The 20,494-nt window shown below is 42.0% G+C and overlaps 1 protein-coding gene across 5 annotated transcripts in view; it reads left to right on the top strand.

Annotated features, from left to right (window-relative positions):
• Positions 1-20,494, top strand: part of RPTOR (regulatory associated protein of MTOR complex 1) — a 160,726-nt gene that overhangs the window by 76,334 nt on the left and 63,898 nt on the right. For all 5 annotated transcript variants that reach the window (XM_085311914.1, XM_085311913.1, XM_085311911.1 and 2 more), the window contains 6 exons: positions 941-1,041; positions 2,052-2,196; positions 11,181-11,256; positions 13,703-13,804; positions 17,733-17,816; positions 19,367-19,477. In XM_085311914.1, the coding sequence (XP_085168040.1) occupies positions 941-1,041; positions 2,052-2,196; positions 11,181-11,256; positions 13,703-13,804; positions 17,733-17,816; positions 19,367-19,477 (619 nt within the window). The remainder of the gene's footprint in view (positions 1-940; positions 1,042-2,051; positions 2,197-11,180; positions 11,257-13,702; positions 13,805-17,732; positions 17,817-19,366; positions 19,478-20,494) is intronic.

Below are 20,494 nucleotides of genomic sequence, written 5' to 3'. Positions count from 1 at the left end.
TTTATTTCATAACTTTTCAACAAGATGTTGTGTTTGCACCTGCATGCAACAGTGATGGTGAGGCAACAAATTATAGCAGGATGAACACTAACTTCAGGAAGTCAAGTTTTCATATGCATGCATGCGCTGATTTTCTTAAATGAAACTCTAGCATGAATAATGAGGTAGATCTTGGATCTCCATGAGCAGGCAGTATTTTTCTAGTCAGTCTGCAGCAAAAGAGAGCTGTGAAGAGTGTGTGTTACCTTTAATCCAATGACACTATTTTCCAGCCCTTCTGAGCATAATGACTATTAAAAATTTTTTGTTTGCTTCGGGAATATGATCATTGAAGACTTCTTATCCAGGGACAATATAGAGCTTGAGCATATACTTTGTAATATCAGTTGTATTTATTACTAACTATTTCAGTAAAAAGTGAATTGTGAATAAAAATGAAGCCAGATGGCATTTTTAATCCAAAGAAAAAGCTTTTCTGTGGCATCTCTCAGAAATCAGCACCATCTCTGCAATATCATCCAAAATGTTTTCCCATAGTTTCGATCCTTTATCTAGCAATTTTTCTCACAAGCAAATCTATAAATAACAGGTTTTGGATAAAGAACATTTATTTAGCAACATTAGTTCTTGATTAATCTGTTTTGCTTATGATACCGCTATTGCCTTGCAGTAGTAAACAGGTTAAAAATGTCAGTCTTTGCAAGAAATAGATGAAGATTTCATTTCTTTCAGGATCTCACTTGAGGAAACCTTTGAAGTGGTAAAAAGGAAGCAAACTCTCTTACAATAGTAAAATTAAAGCTCTGGAATATTGTCCTCTATGACCCTTGGTTAAGCCTTAGACGAGTGAGTGTGTGTATGAGGGTATCTCAAAAAAAWATATATATATATGTTCTTTTTAAACAGGTAACCTACTTGGGTTTTTTTTCCTCACTTGCAGGATTCCTGGAAGACTGAATGACAGGAGAACTCCTCTAGGAGAACTGAATTGGATCTTCACAGCTATCACAGACACTATTGCTTGGAACGTCTTACCTAGAGGTAAGACTTCTGCAAGAGGATCAAGTCTGCACCAAAAATGAGTGTTGCTTATTCGGAGTAGAAGGATAAAGGAGTAAGATAAACGAGACACTGAAAATAGGAGAAAAATAAAGCCTGATATCAAAATAATAGATCAGACTTGATATTAAGACTAGTTAAGTTGTTTGCACTCACTCTGTACCAGAATAATTTTAGCAACTTGGTAATTAGAAACCAGAAAGCTTTTTGTTTGTTTGTTTGTTTTTTGTTTACCAGCACAATTGCCATAGCTAGGATGATTTTCTTTCTTACTGTATTTGTGTGGAGGGAAAAAACAAAAAAAGGAGTCTTATTTTCTTCTAGCCTTTGTGAGGCTCACAGATAAGTTCTTTTTTCCTTTACTGAGGAGACAGCCTGTGTTTCCCCTGATTAACTTCATACTATTCCTCGACCCCTGTTCTGTTCTGAGTTCATTATTCTGGTGCATGGGTGGGCAAATCTGTACAGAGTTTTCCAGCTGAGCTCTTACTCATGCTCAGTACAGCAGCTTAAGTAGTTTTTTGCCTCTATAGAAGAGAGCATGTCTGGTATCTTTTAGGATTCATTTTGCGTTTTCATGAGCCCATCAGAGTGCCAGTTAACAGGTGTGTTATTCTTGATTGAACAATATACACCGATCCTTTTCTCCCTTGGAAATTTCCAAAAACTTAGGGAATGTGAGTTTAAGTGAAACACCAGAAGAGGAACTTTTGCCCAGAAAAAGGAAAACCAACTTGAGGTAGAAAATATTTAATTCTTTAAACATAAAATGGAGACTAACTGTCATGTAGTAAGGGAACTTGGAGGGCAGAAGTCCTTTTAATAGCTGTCATACCATGTCTCAGCAAAAGTGTTGTAGAATTCTTGTTACTGGAATAAATTAGTAATTGAGTAAGGTTTTTTAATTGTTTAAATGATTTTTGCATATCAGTGACCTAAGGTACTAATATTATACAAATGTGGATGTACTAATCCATGAAATCTCTTGGCAGATCTTTTCCAGAAGCTCTTCAGGCAGGACCTGCTTGTGGCCAGTTTATTCCGTAACTTTCTGTTGGCAGAAAGAATTATGAGATCCTACAACTGCACCCCTGTCAGCAGCCCACGTCTACCTCCAACCTACATGCATGCGATGTGGTAAGTCCCTGCGGCAGGGCTGTGTGCTGAGGCCTTAAGGAGATTTCAGCAGCTGTAGTCACGCAAGATTGTTACCGAATCTGCACAGCACTTTAGTGATTAAGGCAGTGAATCAAGAATGAAAGAGCATGTGGCAGCTTAATACCCATCTCCAAATGTATTTCTTTTGTGTGCATACATAATTATAATGTAATTCTGTAATACAGAAATTTCAGTTCAGCCATATAATCTTTTACTCAAACAGAAAAGAAATAGTGCATCTGCTACCTTTATTTTCACAAAATAAAGCTAATCACCTGTGGTTGTAAATGGGAGAGCTGAGATGGCTGGGGGCCAAGGGAGAAATTCTTACGTTGCATAATAGAGATAAAAGAAATGTTTTGCCGCAGAGTTCATCTGCTGTCACTATTTCTTTTTAGATGTCTAATGGAAACGGAGATGGCACAGTTGTTATAGAAAACCTCCTAAGTGCAGGTTTGACTATCAGACACATGCCCTGTGAATAATAGCCTATTATTGTGAATTATTGTGAATAACAATAATAAAAATCCTTGTTTTGATTCTTGAACCAGGATGATTAAGAATAGAAGTACAACCTGATACAATCAACTAATGTAGTTCCTGTAAGAGAAAATGATAGCTCTGTAACTTACTAAAAGGCTAATAAAATGATAGGTAAAGGTGGCTAGGTTTGGCTTAATTTGCATGTATTTTCAAAATTCTTTTGCAAAGTTTCCTCCGTAAAACTGTGGGGGTATATTAATCTAGAGGAGGCTTGAAGTGATCATGATGATGATAGCAACATCAGTAAGCTCAAATAATGTTGCATGGTTTTCCTCAGAAATGGAGAGAAGCTAAGAAAGTGCCCCGATAGCATCTGGAGATGCAGGGAGTCAACAAGGAGACGGTTACGGGTAGTAGGAAGCTGTTTCAATTATCAAAAAGTATGGATGCAAAAAGAGAGATTTCTGATGGAACTGTTAGGAAATTGAGCAGCCAGAAGGTGGGTAATGTCCAGCCTAGCTAAATGTGCTGTGTTTGTGTGTGACAAACAAGATCCTTTGGTGCTTTGAAGTAACAGCTTCTGAGGAAAATTGTGTCAGTCATTTGTAAATATGATGAGTTGTCTTATCGTTGTGTAGCATGAGGAGCTGGGGCATTTGTACAAGAAAGGAATAGAAAAAATGACAATAAGAGTTCTCATGTCTTTCGCATGATGTTACAACTAGACAGGGCAGAGCTTGAGCTCTGCTGAAGAACTGTGCAAATACGGCTGCAGTAAGATGGAACATGTTTTTGCAGAAATACTGAAACTGAACAGTGAATTTCTTTGGGTTACTTATAGCTTGCTTACTGCCAGCATGTTAAAAGCCTGTATTTCTGGTTCCTTTTGGGACTATAATTCGTGCTTATTGCCAGCATATTAAAAGCTTATATTTCTGAGTTCATATGGGAATATAATTTGACTTAGTTGGTGGTGCCGTCTACTGGCTGAGCCACAGGACTGAAACGCAGAAGGCCTGGATGTTGTTCCTGTATCTCTCACTAACCTGCTTGGTAACATGATGGAYTCTAGACTTTTCTTTGCTTGTGATGTAGTTTTCGTTCTACAAAACGATGCTGAACATACATTTGTATGGCCCTTCAGACTCTACCGCAGGATAATGGTGTATATCACTATTGCTGCTTTTGAGGATTCACCCAAAGAAGAGATTTCTTAAGAAAAGTCACACATTCGGGGTTTTCTTTCTCATGAATCCCAAACACTAGCAAACAAGCAGAGAATTCCTTAACATACTTTTTTGATATCCTCCAAAAAACGTGCAGTTTGAAGCAAGTCTAGCAAAGGGGAGGAAAATTCCACTTTTGTCAGCAGTTGCTCAGTTCATAATAATGAACTTTTAGGAAGGACAGATTTAGAAACTAATTTAGAGCCCACTTTAAATATTTTCTAAAAATAATTGTCTGTACTTATCTGACACCTTCATTCAAGAATTTTTTAATGATTTCCAGATCTGAAACCTCTAAACCCATTTTATTAATTAGATGAACTAGATAATGTGACTGGAAGGTTGGGGAAGTTGGCCAAGAGAGTGTTGAAAAGAACTGGACCTTTGCAGTGATTTTATGATCATCTCGGGATCTAGATCTGCACTGTCAAACACTGGAGACTCGGGATGCCAGAGCAGGTCTATGCTGATTGGTTTTGCTGGGATCTTTCCACAGGTTTCTCACAGCCAGCAAGGCAGAATGGGAATGTTTTGGGAGTGATTCCTGGCTGCCATGTCATCAACAATGATTTTATCTACAAGAAGCAGGCGAGAACCTCCAAGGTTCTGCTACAATATATAAATGCATAATGAATGTAAATGCCAACTCTGCTGTATATCACTCAGTGTTCTTCAAGGATCTGATGTCAAACTTTAAGGGACTTCCACTTCCCCACTTTTCTTCTCCTAGCCTTTTTGCTTTTTTGTTAGTTTGGGTTGTTTGTGTTCGTGCCTCCTACACATTGCTGCTCTCGTGTAACCATGACGAGTAGGCAAAGGGGATGCATTACTGATTCAGGGTTCATTTTGTTGCTTGCAGCCTAAGCAGTGGTTTGATATTTAGCCTCTCCAGTGAATATCTGTGTATATTCACCTCTCTTTATTTATGCTCTGGATGCTAATTTGCCTTCTGGGTCCTGCCCTTCCGCTCCCAGGGTTAGTACAGAATTACTGCGTCTCTCTGCTGGAGACGCTATCCCGTAGATTCACAGCCAAGCTCCTGCATAAAAGTGGACTCTACATACAAACGTGATTCAAGTCCCGTTAGAAGACTGACTGAAGAAGCAAACTAATATTGTATATTTTCACGGGATTTATTGCTGTTTATTTGAAACCATGCATCTCTTTAATGCAGATCTTAAATGCACTTAGTCTATCCTATGTTTCATTTGTTAAGTGTGACAGAATCATCATTGCACTCACACTAGGATATATGAAATACCACATACAAATTAGCGATGAAGTCAAGCATCTCTGCTATATAGTCACAGTGCTCAGGGGACTGCAGAAGGTCCAGGCAAACTACAAAAGGAGTGGTGACTTTGGAGTTCAGTCTGTAGGATTTTCTGTTTTTTCCCTTCCCCCATTATCTTTCATTAAGATCTTTAGTATATTTTTTGTGCCCTCTTTTGCAGAGAAGGCGTAAGTAAACATCCGCTTTTCCCTGATCGCAGTAACATACACCCCATCTCTTCCGAGCTTTGCATATTCAGCCCTGCTCCTCCTCCTCCTCCTGCTCCTCATGGCAGCAGCAGTGGGTTTGCAGTCATGTTGCTCTGCACCAGCCCCGCAGCTCCATCTCTGTTACTGGAAACGTCTCCCTGTCGGTCAGGAGAACGAGCAGAAAGCGTCTCCTGCCTCTTGCCATTCTCCCACGAGCCTGACGGTAACGCAGACGGTCTCTGAAGTCGGAGCACAGTGTTCCTCCTTTTCCCTTTGCCTCGTGTGGCTGGATGACAGTGCACTGTTAGTCCTGCAGTAGTTACGTTGCTGCTAGAAAACCACGCGGCAGCGGGCAGGGTATCGTGGCGGCACGCTGCTCAGCTGTGGGTGTGCCGGCGGGGGGTGCAGCTGCTGGGAAATGGAAAATTTGTCCACTTATCTGAAGCATCACTTTATCTCATGAGTAATTATGACTGCCCCTTTTTAGAAACTAAATATGAACCATTTGCTCTTTATCCTTTTTGCTTATCTTTGTGCTTTTTGATAATTTTCCTTAAATCACACTTAAATGTCACATCATTTGAGGGTCTTGAGGAGTTAAAATAGGAGCACTGAGGTTGCCAGAGATGTTACCTGTTCTGTTCATTACCCTTTTTACCTGAACAATTGAGCCAAGGCTTATTTTCTGAGGGAAGTTTTGATCCATGAGTTATCCGTCCTTGTAGGTCACCAGGAAGGGCACGGTACATGGGGCTCAGCTGTGTCGCTTCGCTCCTTCCCTCTCGCTGACTTCGTCTGTTTTGCTGCTGCGGTGTAAACCCTTCAGGGCACGGGCTGGTTTTTGGACTGCAGATTCTTGGTTGCTCTAGACGCTACTATAATACAAGTATTAATATTAATATATATTGATTGACTGACTGTGCTATTCAACTTTGAGAGTTGTTTCATCTGTTGTAGGGGAAGAATAGGTGGCCTGGTGCTCTGTCAGCATCTTGATCTCCCTTATGATGGATTACGGTTTATATATTATTACTGCTGGCGGCAAGTTATACTCATGGGCTTTGAAAAGACCCAATAATGTATTTAGAAATATTTCCTAACATAGGTCATATATTAAAAACCAAGTACCTTACTTATGCTGTGGAAGTCCATAATAGAGCTATTGCAATAGTATATACACCAAGCGTGAAATTCTAGTTGAAAGGAAGTCATAACACACTGCAAATAAAATAAGCTTGAAATTCTAGCTGAGAAGAAAACCGTAATATAGCAAGTCAGTTACAGGTGAGAGAGGGTCTGGAGCCTTTGAACGTTGTGGGAGTGTTGCAAAGTGGATGCAAGTCTGCTCACTGATTTCTCAAAGAAATAATTCTTATTTACTACACAGAAAAATCTTAGCATCTCAGAAAGAAAAAAGGTGATTGTTTGAAAGGGTATTTGGAGCTGTGTGACATCTGAAGGATTAGATTACACTGTTGATTTAACCAGATTTTTTTTTCTGTCTATATGTAGCCTTAGCTTCTATTTTGATGAGGAGCAATCTAGGACAGAATTAGCAAAGTGTGTGCTTCTGGTTGTGGTTGGGTTGAGGGGGTACTGCACTGGTAAAAGAACAATTTCATTGTAGGACCAAATAGCCATAGCACTAAGTTGGTTTTTTTGTTTGKTTGGTTGGTTTTTTAATAGTTGTTTTTGAGCAGCTTCCTGGGTGTCTCCCCTAAAGCAGGCTTAGGGAGTTCACAGTGTCACTGTTGAAGCAGGAGAGTTCAGGCTGAAATCTGAAAATTCAATCAAACAGGGCATGTTGCTGAGTTGTAGCTGCAGACAAAACAAGCGTGAAACCCGTGTTCAGAATACTTGATATGGACTGAAATCTTGAAAGCAGTTAATACGGAAATACAAAATGCAAGGAGGTACACTGGTGCCAGTGCCCCTAACTGCACACGGCTTCAACTTTTCTTTAGCTGCTTCTCAGCACGGCAGTCTCAGTAAGAAGTATGAAATTTCACTGATATTGTGTGCAGTGCCATATAGTGCAAGCTGTTCCTCAGAGAAGTGAGAATGGTAAAAGACATCAATAATACTTCTGCCTGRTTGGGGCCACGGTGCCGGGAGAATCGCCAAGCGCCACCGCGCGCGGGGTGGTCGCGGGTCGGGGCTGGCCAGGCAGCGCCAGGCTCCTCTGAGCGTCTCTCCAGTTGCCACCTCTTGCCGGTTGGTTTTAGGTCACGTGGAGGAGGYTGGGGTATTGCATGGGATTGTTTGGTTTTATTGCCCTGTCAGGAGAGGTGGAACTTTTCCATGTTAGCAGCAGTCCGGACTTGAGTTTCTGCAGGAGACGTTTGTCCTGCACGCTGCAATGTGAGCRCGATCCCCAGCAGCCGCGCAAGGCAAGGTGCCGCAAGATATTTAAGACTTTTAGTAGTAAGTGATGCAGAAGTTTACAAATAAAAAGCTGCTGAGCTTTGTGGAAACAAGCTAAAAGTTCTGTTAGTTTTATAACACAYGTGAGTTTTGACACAACAGGACTGTGTATAAACCTTGGGTGCGAGCGTGTGACTCCGCGGAGAGCAGTGTCCTCTGTCCTCGGGCAGGTGCGCTATCAGTTGCCTTGGCCTACAGACCAGTTGGAAAACGTAGTRTAAGGAAACGCATCTTATTAATATGTTTTTCTAGTATTACAATGTGCTGATGCTGAACACTGAAATATTTAGTAATTATCACCCAGCAGATGCATCATAACATCGTCATGTTGGAGGGGGAAGTGGTTTCTGGGGAGAAAGCAGTYGGGAAGGGGGGAGGAGCAATGCTGAGGGGTTGCCCAGCTCTTTTTGTGGCTAATGTAGTGAAAAAAAATTTTCCAAAGCATTTTGTGAACAGTCATCTCCCCAAAGAGGAAAGAAAGGTAGCGACCTCTTGGGCTGGCTTTCATAAATCACTTCTGGACTGCATTGCCACCCAGCCTTGTGCCTTSCTGCTCCTTAATTTATTTCCTGTTTGTGTGCTAAAGTGTAATATTAGTTCAGAGAGCATATCTACAAAGTGTCCGCCTTTCTAGTTCCCTTTGGCATACTGAGACAGTCAATCACTTTTCTTCCTCCCCATCACCAACAACCTTTATTTTCACCATGACTGTGAAAAGCATTTTTCCCTCTTCAGTTTCTCTGCACTTATTCAGTGGCACAGATCTTTTTACCAATCTTTTGAATCTTTTTTGGACCCCTTAAATTATTTGAATGCCTGTTTAACGCAGTTATCTATTTTGCAAGGAGTTAGCTACATGACGACTCATTCATGAATTATACATCCTAAAGTCCGGCAAGGAACGTGTAGCTGCTCTCCTAGTGGTTGGRAATAGTGTGGTTTTTGCTTCAGCCAAATGCCTCCTGCTTGCTCCCTGGTGGGGTTCAGTGGGTCTGCTGCCCTGTTTCTGACGGAGATGAAGCAGAAACAGCCGGCTGGGCTAGTTTGGAAAGGCTGGAGAATCATTCAAGGGGCTGAACTGATCAGGGTCTCTTACACAATTCCTGTTAATCAGCAGCTCTCCAGGCTGTGATGAGCAGTAATGCTAAGATTTTATATTGGTGGTTACACTCTTTTAAAAGATTGAAAAACATTAGCTATGTGGTTACATTGATTTTTTTTTTTAAGGGCTGTTTTTAGAAGCGTAAAAAGAGATTTAGTTTTAATCTACTAAAATCTCTTTTCAAATTTTCGTTTGTTCTTTCTGATAACATGTTTAAAACCTTTTGAGATATGACCTTCCAAGGCTGCTTTGGACATTTTTATAGTGGTATTAATGCTGCTTACCTAAAATGACTTTGAGGAGCTCAGCATCTTAGTTCTGTGCCTCTGCAGTATAATGACCGACACAGAATCTTTAAAGGCAGCCAAAATAAGACTACTCCTCTCTGATCTCTAAACCATTTTTGTTCCCATCTACTAAAACTTATCTCAAAGACACTGTATATTGGCATTTTCTAAAGTCCAAGAGATTTTCTTTAGGAGATATTGCCTATTCCTTCAATCACCTGAAAGTTAGAAATACTCATTTTCTACTTGAATTAAAATTATCTCATAATTGTACTAATTGACTTTGCTTCTGCTGCAGCCAGAAATATTTATTTCTTTCATCAGCTGTGTGTAAACATTTTGCCTCCAGCATGGGTCTTTATTGAGCATGTGGGAAGCATTTGTTGCCTGTGCTTTGATTATCTCTTGATTACCTCTTAATTATATTGGCAGCATATTAGCAAGTAGAAGGTGAATGCTCTGAAGCAGAGGGACAACGTCGGGGGCAGCTACAAGCTACATCTCTTGAATCAGTGGAAAAATGCAAAAGTCTTGTAGTTTATTTTTCCTCTTAATTGGAAAGATTGTTTTTAATTGAGAACAGCTGCCAGCTAGGCTAATTGGGATAGATTTTACTAGGCAGTTGTTCTAATGGTAGTCTTTCTGTGTGGTTTAGAGCAGGATGATTTAAGGACTTATTAGAAAAGATCGCTAAAATACACTGCATTGATTATCACCTATGGCCCTTGTCTGCAACTCTTCCTAGAGAAGAAAAATTGCTTAGTGTATTGATGTTAATACATGATGACCACAAGCTATGGGAGARCAAATGTTTCTAAAGAGTAAACTGGTTTCTTTTGTGTAAGAAACCCAGTTGGTTGTGTGTTAACTCACTGGCCTTTCACAGTGCTTAATTCCATACATTAAAATGAAAATGCATGGAATGTGTATGGATAGAGTAGGGATAATGGTTTCTGAGGTAAAAAGTACTTGTTTCACATTTTTTTTGTAGTGTGTTAGGAACTTTGAAGACTAACTCTATTTATTTTAGTTTATTTCTCTTTTAGTTTGATTGCAAGTGTTTTGAAACACAGGCTGTTGTCCTATTTTGTGTTTGCACTGAATCTACTGCAATGGGTTCCTTAGCCACCGTATATAATTTGAATGCTGTTAGAATTATAACACTAAATATCGTAGGTCTCTGTATTTTACCCATTAAATGTTATAGTGGATAAATGTAATAATTGAAATCTTTACATATTTTCTCTTCTTCTGGTTTAATGTGCAAATCCCCATCCTTAGGGTGACTGATTGARCAAATCTTTATACACAAGATTGCCATGCAAAACCCAACTCAAAATTAGATTAATGGAAGTTGAGTTACTTTTTTCAGTGATATGTACTATGGCAGGATATCTATATCTACGGTGCTGAACAGGAGAGTTAGTTTAGTGAYAGAGGTGTATCTGAATTGTGCGCTGGAGGGGCTTGTCCACAGCACTCCATCCCACTGAGCAGTTTTGACGTAACTTGAACACAGAGCAAGCGAGGTTTTGAATGCATGTAGGGTTTTGTGCTGAAGGATTGTGGGTTGCAGCTAATCCAGATTGAGATAACTTTTCTAATTTAAAAAATAAACACATTTTTGCRTCTCAACAGGTGTATGATAAACCTTCATTTCAGTCTGACTGTCCTCTACATTACAGAGAGGATGGAGTTTCTGCAGACTTCAGCTAGGGAGTGTTTTGTGGGCAGCCTGCTATGATGCTGGACTGGCCTTCTCACTGCTTCTCTAAATAGTTTTCATGTGTTAYATCACTTATCTGACTTGCCTTGAACAGTGCAAATACTAAGCATTGCTGAACAAATCTGACAACATAGGTCCATATTCTTGTATAATCAGAATTTAGACTTACCTTGATATTGCTTCTGGATAACTTGTGATGTGATTTCTCTATCCTTTTTCACCTTTTTGTTTAGGCAAGCATGGGACCTTGCAGTTGATATTTGCCTTTCACAATTACCTACAATAATAGAGGAAGGAACTGCCTTTAGGGTAAGTTACCTAATACATTGAAATGTTATGTGCCCAGTTTAAGCCATTATTTGAAACCTCAGTTCAGCACATCAACTTTACTTGTTGAGGCTTGAATTGTTGCAGTTTAAAGGTTTGTATTTTTAGAAAATCATAAATCTCTAATGACCTCATATAAAGCTCTTTGCTAGCTTTAAGTTCTTTGCTGGCCTGTGACCTGTCTGTTTGAACCCACACCCATATCTGAGTTCAAACCTTGTTTCAACAGGTGGTTTTGAGTGAAATGTCTAGAGTTCATCTATGCCATGAAWTTTTTTTGAAGATGTCTTAAAAAGGGCTTCTGCTAAATGCCAAAAAATTTTTAAACGTAAAAATTACGTTTGACTTTTGAAATTTCAGAGCACTCAGTCAAAYGCTACTGTCATTAAAAGGACATACCAGCATGATTTTTATAATGAAAACTTAACTTCTCARAATGCGAAAACTAGTTCTTAATGGAGGTATTTTCAAATAACCATGAAATAGAGGTTGAGGGTTATGTCCAACAATTTTCTTAAGCATAATATCATTAATATGAGTCACTGCTTTTTTTTCCTATTAATTAATCTCAAAGAGCAGAAAAGTAAAATATTTAACCTTATATTTGACCTAAGTTCCTCTAGCCAGAATGGAGTTTTCCTGGTATTCCTTTGACATTTAATGGATGGAAACCTTTAAATAACAGTTATTCTGCTATCTCAGATGCCTCTTCCACCATAATGTTCTCAAAGATTCTAGCTTGTAAACTCATTTAAAGTCACTTAAACAATATTTTCTTTTCAAGTTGAGTTACTGTGCTTTCTGCACTGGCCCTAAATATAACCGTCTTCAAACCCAAGCTAGCGCAGGTAATAGGAGTAGAAGCAAGATCAGGTCCTCTTCTGTGCTCTTCCACGTACAAGCTGCACGATTTGCCGGCTGCAGCTTCGTGCCGGTTTGGTGGAGAAAGGCGGGCGCAGTTGAACGCCTCCCGCTGAGACGGCTGTGGAGGGCCGGGAAGCCTGTCCCCGCGTCGCGGCGGGCGGGTGGAGGAGACGGGCAGTTGCACACCTTTGATCTATTGCTTGGGATCTAATCGGCGTTTTGCYCTCCAGCCCCTTGATTTATCCCCAGCAGGAAACGTTGAACATCAGAGGAGGCTGGCTGCTGCTGGCCAGCAGTAATCGGGCGAGAAGCTGGTGCTTAAYGCCAGGCGGGGGAAGGACGGTTGCGTTTTCAGATTAGTCGGCCCGTTTCATAACGGGGTGGCGGCAGCAGCGATCGGCGTCCGGGCGCCGCGGGAGCCGGCGAGGATTACCCGCCGCCAGCGGCCCGGCCGCGCTGGCCGCTCGGGCTTTAGCGGCCCGGCTAGCCCTGCTTAAAGCAATTTATAATCTCTTCAGGGCTGTTTTGCTCCAGCAGCACGTTATCAGCCACGTGCTCCTGACTTCTGCCTGTTCTCTACGTGTTCTTTGCTAGTCAGGCTGGGAAAATACGATAACCCGGTGGAGGAGCGCCGGCAGGCCGTGCGCGCCCTCGCGGGAGGGGGCTCGAGGAAGGGCTTGGCTGCTGGGGTCGCTTTGTCTGGTTTAGCTTCCCGCCTCCCCTCTCTTCCCCTCCTTTTTTTTTTTTTTTTGTTTCCCAGTGGATTTCTAACTGCCGGTTGCTGTGTCCTTTGATTAGTCCTTTTTCCTGCCTACTTTGCGTTATAGACTTGGCACGATAGAAGGCAGCAGGAACGTCTCCTCTGGCGCCGGGGCTTTGCTGCCCCGGCCGGGGTGCCGCCGTGCCCGGGCACGGCTGGAGTTCGGAGAACAGCGATGCTCTGCAGACTTGTGCAGGCTCCAGCGGTGTAAACACAGTGTGCTGCAGAATGTCGGATCTAAGCAAATAAACTCCCAGTTTCAGCAGCCGGGCACCGGCACACCCGAATGATCGCGTGTTCTTAGAGTGAGGCATAGTGGCAGCGTGTATTTTCCAAAGTGTGCAGCATTCCCTCTACTTGCATTTTTCTGTCCCCTCAACCATATTCCTCGATGTCTAGAGATGCCACTTACTAGCACCACACGTGCAGAGGTAGCACCATGTGTTACAAGAGCGAAACAGCTCTGCAGAGCAGATAAATAGGCCGTTGCTCTATCTGCTCCTCATGTGGAAAATATTAGCCAAAATTCCCTGGGATCTTTTGTGATAGCTTTTCCTACTGCTCTACTCTTTCCCTCTTCTTTTATCAAACGCTTATGTTAAAGAATGCCAGCGTATTTAAAGGGAACTGCATCTGGTTAATCTTATATATGTGTGTGTGTGTAAAAAAGAAAAGAACGAGCCATGTATGTCATGGCTTGGAGTAGTTTTGGGGAACAATACACTGTGTTGGTCCRTAGGTGCCAAAACTTGTTACTTTACTTGGATTTAAACAACCCTTGCCTCCGTCTTCTCGTTTGAGCAGCACAGCCCATTCTTCGCGGAGCAGCTGACGGCCTTCCAGGTGTGGCTGACCATGGGGGTGGAGAACCGCAACCCCCCGGAGCAGCTGCCCATCGTCCTGCAGGTGAGCGGCCGCAGCTCTGCCGAGCCTCGCGGGGGCCTGGCCCCAGCTGAGGTGGCCATGCTTGTGCACGGGTCTCTGCCTGCCTGCTGAGTGCAGCACTGTCAACCCRATGCTGCTGGGTACAGAAGCGATGTGCACCCTTTTGCAGGGGTGAGAGCTGACGGTGTGCTCACTAGACCTGYGTGGATGGAGACATGGTGCTTTTCTCCCGTAGACCTTGGCTCTTTATGTTAAGCAAAACTTCCTACTACAGTCTACTTGCAACTTCAGCAGTTCTGCCTGTACTGCCTCCTTTTTTTGCTCTGAAGTAGCTAGACTTTCTCGCAAAATAGTGCATCTTCACTCTTCTCTTCTGTTAAATGTCGTCTTATGTAGTAGTTTTGCCAGGCAGAGACTTTAACTCCTCTCTGTTTTCAGGAAGTAGGCATTACTTCCCTGTAAATGGTTTGAGAATGGTTTCTCTGTCTATGTGGTGCAGCTTTGAAGGTATTCCCTTTAATGCAGTGRTGAACAGAGAAACAAGGCTCAGAAGACCATGTCTGGTTGGAAGAAATACGGCGTGCTGGTAGGCATCTGCTCAGACTAGACTAAGTTCATACGTAGAAAGGTGAAGAAGTGAAGTCTAGGAGAAACATATCTCATCCCAAGTTGTATTTTATGGCAAGGGACCTGTGACAGTCATTCCTCTGCTGTCCCCCTCTCCTCTCTAAATGTTTGTACTGACAGAAACATAAACCCTTCTCAAGGCAACTCTGGTCTCCTCTCTCTGGTAGCAAAATATAAAACCTTCCTGCTTCCAGGATTCCAGTCACTTATACAAGGGTGTCTGATTTCTTTCCCATAATGTGAGAGGACTCACCTTCTCGCTGTTACCTGCCAACTTGTTTCATGACTGACAGCACCATTAATCTTTATAAGACCAAATCTTAATTTCCCTGAGCCTCCCAAGTCAAGAGATCAGCTGGATAAACAGATGTACAGTTTATCTCCTTCACTGCAATTGGAGAAGGCAGGTGGCTTCTCTGGCACCAAGTTTGCTGCTTTACAGTGAATTTGTTGGCCCCCGAGGCTCTGCAGGAGCTAACCTTGCTGTGGAATTGAGAGTTCACCTGACAAATGAATATGTTTTTCTCCCTGCAGTGGGAATGAGCTAGGACGATATAATTATAGTATAGTAAAGCTTATGAAGTTGTATCGTGCAGTAAGATTGCTTGGTCAGCAATATGTAAACAGGTCCGAGATACCTAGCAGAGAGTGAGCAGGGGAGGGAAGGAGTTGCATTTCAGAACCCTTTCGAGTGTCCTTTTGTTTTGAGCCTCTAGGAGTGCTTAAACTGCACCACTGTAGCCTAATGAAGATCTCCTGTTCTCATTTTTGATGCCCCCCTGGGGAAAGAAGGTCTCTCAGTACCAGGGACATGGTGCCAGCCAGGTGGAGCCTGGATTTGTCAAGGCCAGGGAGATGGTCCTTTTGTAAATGGCCTTTGTTGGCTTCAAAAATTGTCTTCCATTTCCAAACCCTCACTGTGCTAAGGGGCAGGTCGCGCAAGGTGGCTTCCCAGTGCATGGAGCCTGCCACGGAGAGGAGTTAGCACCCACACAGCCTGAAGGCACCTGAGGAGGCAGTGCTGGTCCTTGCGGAGGGGCCTCCTGCTCTGTGATCTCTGACACATGTAGACAAGGCTGGCACTTACTCCATGGAAAGGCATGGAGAGATTGCTGCTGCACTTCTTCCATCTTATACTAGTTAGGAGCTTCCTGCTAAAATGTGGGCTGTTCTTTCTAAGTTATCCTCCTGTGTTCTGGCCACTCTCTAACTTGCATGCATGGACTGGAATAGCTTCTCAGATCCATGTAGCTTCTGATTGCTCCAACTTTGAAAGCAGCTTGCTTAGCTCAGGGTGATAGCTAGGCATCTATGTAGGGAGTGCTTTTTTAGCTTCCCTGACTCCTCCAAAATTTTCACTAATTTGCAGTTCAAGCCTTTAAATCCTATGCCTGTGATGCTACAAAGAAAGGAAGGGCTTGGTAGGGGTACAGAAAAAGTATTGCAAGTATAATGCTTGTTGGTGAGTTACTGCAGAGGTGGAAAGATGAGGCTTGTAAGACCATGCCTGATCAGAGAGAGTAGAGGGTGTAGTGACCATCTACTCTGAGTGGTCTAAAAATAGAGAAAAGAGAAGATATTAATCAGAGTGAATTCAGAGGAAGCTGCGCTCCTCTACCCTGAAGTTTAATTGCTTCCTCATCTTCTGTTTAGCAATAATGATGGAAAATTGTTCTGTTTGGGGAAAAATGTGACACAGCGCTGAGTGTACATAGTAGCATTCCACAATGCAGCAATTTCCTAAGTTCAGCTAGAGTTCATAATGGCACATATATTTCCCAGATCCTCATACAAGTCTCCAGAGTTTGTGTCAGTTATGGCTTCAGGTTATTGTGCAAATCAGTCTGGGAAGTGTGAACATAAAAACCTGAGCAAGTGAGCATTGGCTTTATTTTTGAAAATAATGAAATGGAACTTTTAAAATAAGACACAATTTGATTTGATAGAAGGCTCTTCTGGAATGCCAGCAATGTTGAGATGTGTTTTTGCAGCCTCAGTTGGAAATCCTTTTCAAATACATCCATTTCCCCCCCTAGTTTTGACAGAATTTGCAGACCTACTTGGTTTTCTTGAAGCTCAGAAAACAACAGTGTTATCAAACCTGCATGCCTCCTGTGGCTGCCTAAGCACCTTACACCTAAAAGTTCCTTTCTGTTATTTCAGCGCTGCCCCAGCTTCCACCATGCCCTGGTTTCTCTTACTGCTTTAATCTCAAACAGCTGCCCCTGTTATTCCTATGCTAGGTATCTTTGCAACAGATTGCTAATCGTGCCAAGTTCTGTAGTACATTATGGAATAGGCTGGTGCCAACTAGGGCATGATGACGAAAATCCTTTCTCTTATGACCTGTACTGGGATCTGACCTCAGTTATTCAGAGGTGAAACTATTAGAGAAGTTAATACACCCTCCTATGTAACAGTCTTTTTCTTCTGACTTTCACTGCACAAACTTAGTATCTAGTATCAGCAGTCTGTGGTATGAGACATGAGCCAAGTAATATTAGTTATTCTTCAATATTAAACATGAAAAATAATTTAAATATGCAATGTGGAAAAAACACTGAGAAGGGGATGGAATAGGGGAGCTAAATCAATGAGTCTCTTTCATGCTGAGGGATGTTACTCAATTTAAACACAGGATTAAATGTTGCATTCCAACATCTTACATCTGTTAAGGAGATTAACAGACAGACTTTCAGTTCTTAATATTTCACACCAGAGTAGGTATAAGCCAGTAAACTACAACCTCATTATCATCGTTAGACTCCATTTTAATGAGATTTTTATTAAAGACTAATGTGACCTTTTGCTTCCCTCTAAAGTCTCTTTATCCATTTGCCAAGGAAAGGAAAGCCTCTTTTTCTGCTTCTAGGCTGTTTTAGTTGATGGGAGGCTGGGCTGTTTGCTCTCCTTTGAATCCTTCCTGCAGATACCATCCCATTCCTGCTTTATTGAGGGAAGGAGGGTGGGAAGAAGAGACTATTTGAAATCCGTAGTGACTGCTTCCATCTAGCAGAGCTTTGCAGGCCTTAGTGAGCAAGAGAGAGCAAATGGAGCAGGGGCTTGGAGATTGAAGACAGCTCCGTTTCTAGGAAAACATTTGCATGTGTCTGCAGAAACTTTACGAAGGAGAGCATTATTGGGAGGGGACAGGAACCCACTGGTGGCATTACTCAACATGGTGAAAGTTTTCAGCCGGAGTCTTTCAGTTTATCCAGTGGTTCACATCATCAGTTTGCTCAAAGTTACGTGAGTTACATTTGCTCTGCAGTCACAAGGATATTTGTTTCTTCTAGTAATAATTGTTCTCTTTCTTCTGCAGGTGCTGCTGAGCCAAGTACATCGGCTCCGAGCTCTTGATTTGCTGGGAAGATTTTTGGACCTGGGTCCCTGGGCAGTTAGCTTGGTGTGTGGATGTTGCATCTTGTCTTGTAAAAGTCTTCTCTCACTATAGGTGATAAAAAGAAATGATGATTTATGAAAGAAAGATGTGGAAGATGTTCCACAAGTTTGAGCAATGACCAGTGCTTTATTTGTTCTTCATGCATATGAAATAGAGCAAGTATCTCTGAAAAAGGAGTGGTTTGTATTCATCATGAAGGGCAAATAGCTGTTCGTGTGCATTGCTATGAAGAGGATTTCCTTTGGAATAGTTTAGTTTAAAATATTGAAAGGGTTATAATGGGGGAAATGTCTGGGATGACTAAGAAGGTTTGTCATGTAGAATAAAATTCAACATAGAAAAAAGAGCTTGTGTTTATCATCCTCCGCTCTCAAAACTTGCTGGCTGCATCGTTTTCAGCTTATCCTTTATGTTTGGTCTCTGCGTTGTGTGAGTCCTTCTGAGGGGAGGCAGCTGCCTTCTGCATTTGGGAAAGTGGCTAGCACTGCAGATAATAAATATGAATCAAACAGACAAGCAGTTTGAAACACTCTTGTAAGTGGAGCTATTTGTTGATAACAGTGATGAAGATGAACCACCAGCTAGTAGTGCAGTAGTGCAGCAGTAGTGCAGCTCTATGATGGAACCTTTTAGTAGTTTTCTTTACCTTCCATCTTCATCTCAGGCAAGATCCTCTTCTGTGCCATCTGGAGGCCTATCACAGAAAGCCTGGCTCTCAGTGGTAGGAAGCAACGTGTGTGTTCAAAGGTGATTTTAAGGCCTCTGGATGATAAACTTCTCTAAGGATCACACGGTAGCTGCAGGTCAGCCGTAGTGGCTGCCGTTGCTCTTGCTGTTTTGTGCATTAAAAGCCAGATGGGCCTCGGCACTGTGTGGTGCTCAGCTGCAGCGCACGTTTGGACAACACGCAAGGTCTGTAGTGCACCAGGAGTCGAGTGTCTCGAGGACCGCAGGCGCTCACCACACTGTGCAGCTCACGCGGCCCAGCCTGGAAGCAGACTCCCTCTTCATCCGCCTCCGTTGCGTGTGCTTAGTGAAGGGTATCTGCAGTCATCGTGGGTTCTCAAAGACTTGACAAATTGCATGTTTTCCAAAGAGCGTAATCTGTTATCATGCAAAAGATCAGTAAAATGTCTGTGTGAGGGGAGAGGCCTATTTAATTTCCAGTGGGAAGACTGTAATTATTGAGCTTTTGCAGTATGTTTACTTGTGGGAGCCAATGGCCCTATGTGAGGAGAGTGGCGTATCGTGAAGCATAAAATAGCACAAGCTATAACAAGTAAAAGCTAGTGCTAGATTAACCTTGGGTCTCAGTGGACAAAATGAGTCTGGAAGTAGCTGGTGACATCCAAGATTAACGTGAGCAATAGGCAAGTATACAGGGATCTGCTCTTTACTAGAAATGTATGAAATTGTTTCTTATCAGATTTTTCATCTGTGTCGTTAAAGACACTGCATCTTTGTGAAATGTGCAATTCTGTCCCTCTGTAGTGCTGCTTCTGCAGTAAAACTGGGAAGGTGATGATGATTCACTATTCTTTCTGGCTCCTCAGGCACTGTCTGTTGGCATTTTCCCATATGTACTGAAGCTGCTTCAAAGTTCAGCGCGTGAACTGAGACCACTTCTTGTATTCATCTGGGCCAAAATTCTCGCAGTGGACAGTGTGAGTATTTCTGAACTTTACTGCTTTTTTTGGTTTCCAGCATCATCCCTTATTTTCCCATTTTTCTTATTCAGTTGCTTTGGAATTTATGTCAAGGTATTTAAAGACATCTGTAATTTGAAGACCAGCCTATTGGTTTAATTAGTTTATTCCACTTCTATGTAAGCTGACTTCTTAAGTTTCRTGAATGTGAAATGCCATTAAAGGCCTGCCAAGCTGGGTAGTTTGGCTTCATCTCTGTGTGGACAGTTTGTCAGCAAGCAGAGGTCATCAGGGCAGTTCTGCCTGCACGGGCTGAAAGCATGTTTGCTCTGTTCTGTATTAATGCTGGATGTCACTGCAACGTTCCAGATTCTAGTTCCTACTTTGATTTTAGGGTGCAGATGCTGTAGATGCTTTAGATAACAGCCATTAGATCACACTGATAACATCTTTACTGGCAGCAGTATTGCTTTGCTTGCCAAAAGGGCTAAAAATGCGCTCATATGCTCTGCCACATAAACACGTGCAAGCACACACACACAGTTTGTTCAGTTTAGCTTGGTGTCCAGCTTGATTTGTTCAGGGCCATACTTGTCAAAACAGTCCGTAAGTCTCCCCAAATCTTTCTAGAAATAAAGCTAAACTAATTTTAGGGAACTTAACTTACAAGTCATACTCCAGGTCTAATGTGGTATTTTATCTGCATGCTTTAATGTATTGAACACGATGGGCATAGAATTATTTACTGCCCACAGAAGCCAGGTCATTCCCATCACAATTCCATGATTCTGGTCTTCTCTACAATATGATGGCACATTTCAGGATAAAGTTTAAAAACTTAGTTCTGCTTTTTAAAAAAAAAAAAAAAAAACATTTTTTAAAAAAAAAAAAAAAAAAAAAAAAAAAGATAAATCCTGTCCAAATACTTAGCCTCTACTGGTAAGATTAAAACTTGTAACACAAAATAATCTGCATTTATGAAGCTGAACCTCACATATTGTTCCTGAATTGGATGACAAGCACAGCAGGGTTGCC

Source organism: Rhea americana, unplaced genomic scaffold, assembly GCF_003343005.1.
Source record: "Rhea americana isolate MKP2758 unplaced genomic scaffold, rheAme1 scaffold_351, whole genome shotgun sequence".
NCBI classification, from domain to species: domain Eukaryota; kingdom Metazoa; phylum Chordata; class Aves; order Rheiformes; family Rheidae; genus Rhea; species Rhea americana.
The sequence above is the reverse complement of the archived record's forward strand: the minus strand, read 5'-3'. Positions and strand labels throughout refer to the sequence as shown.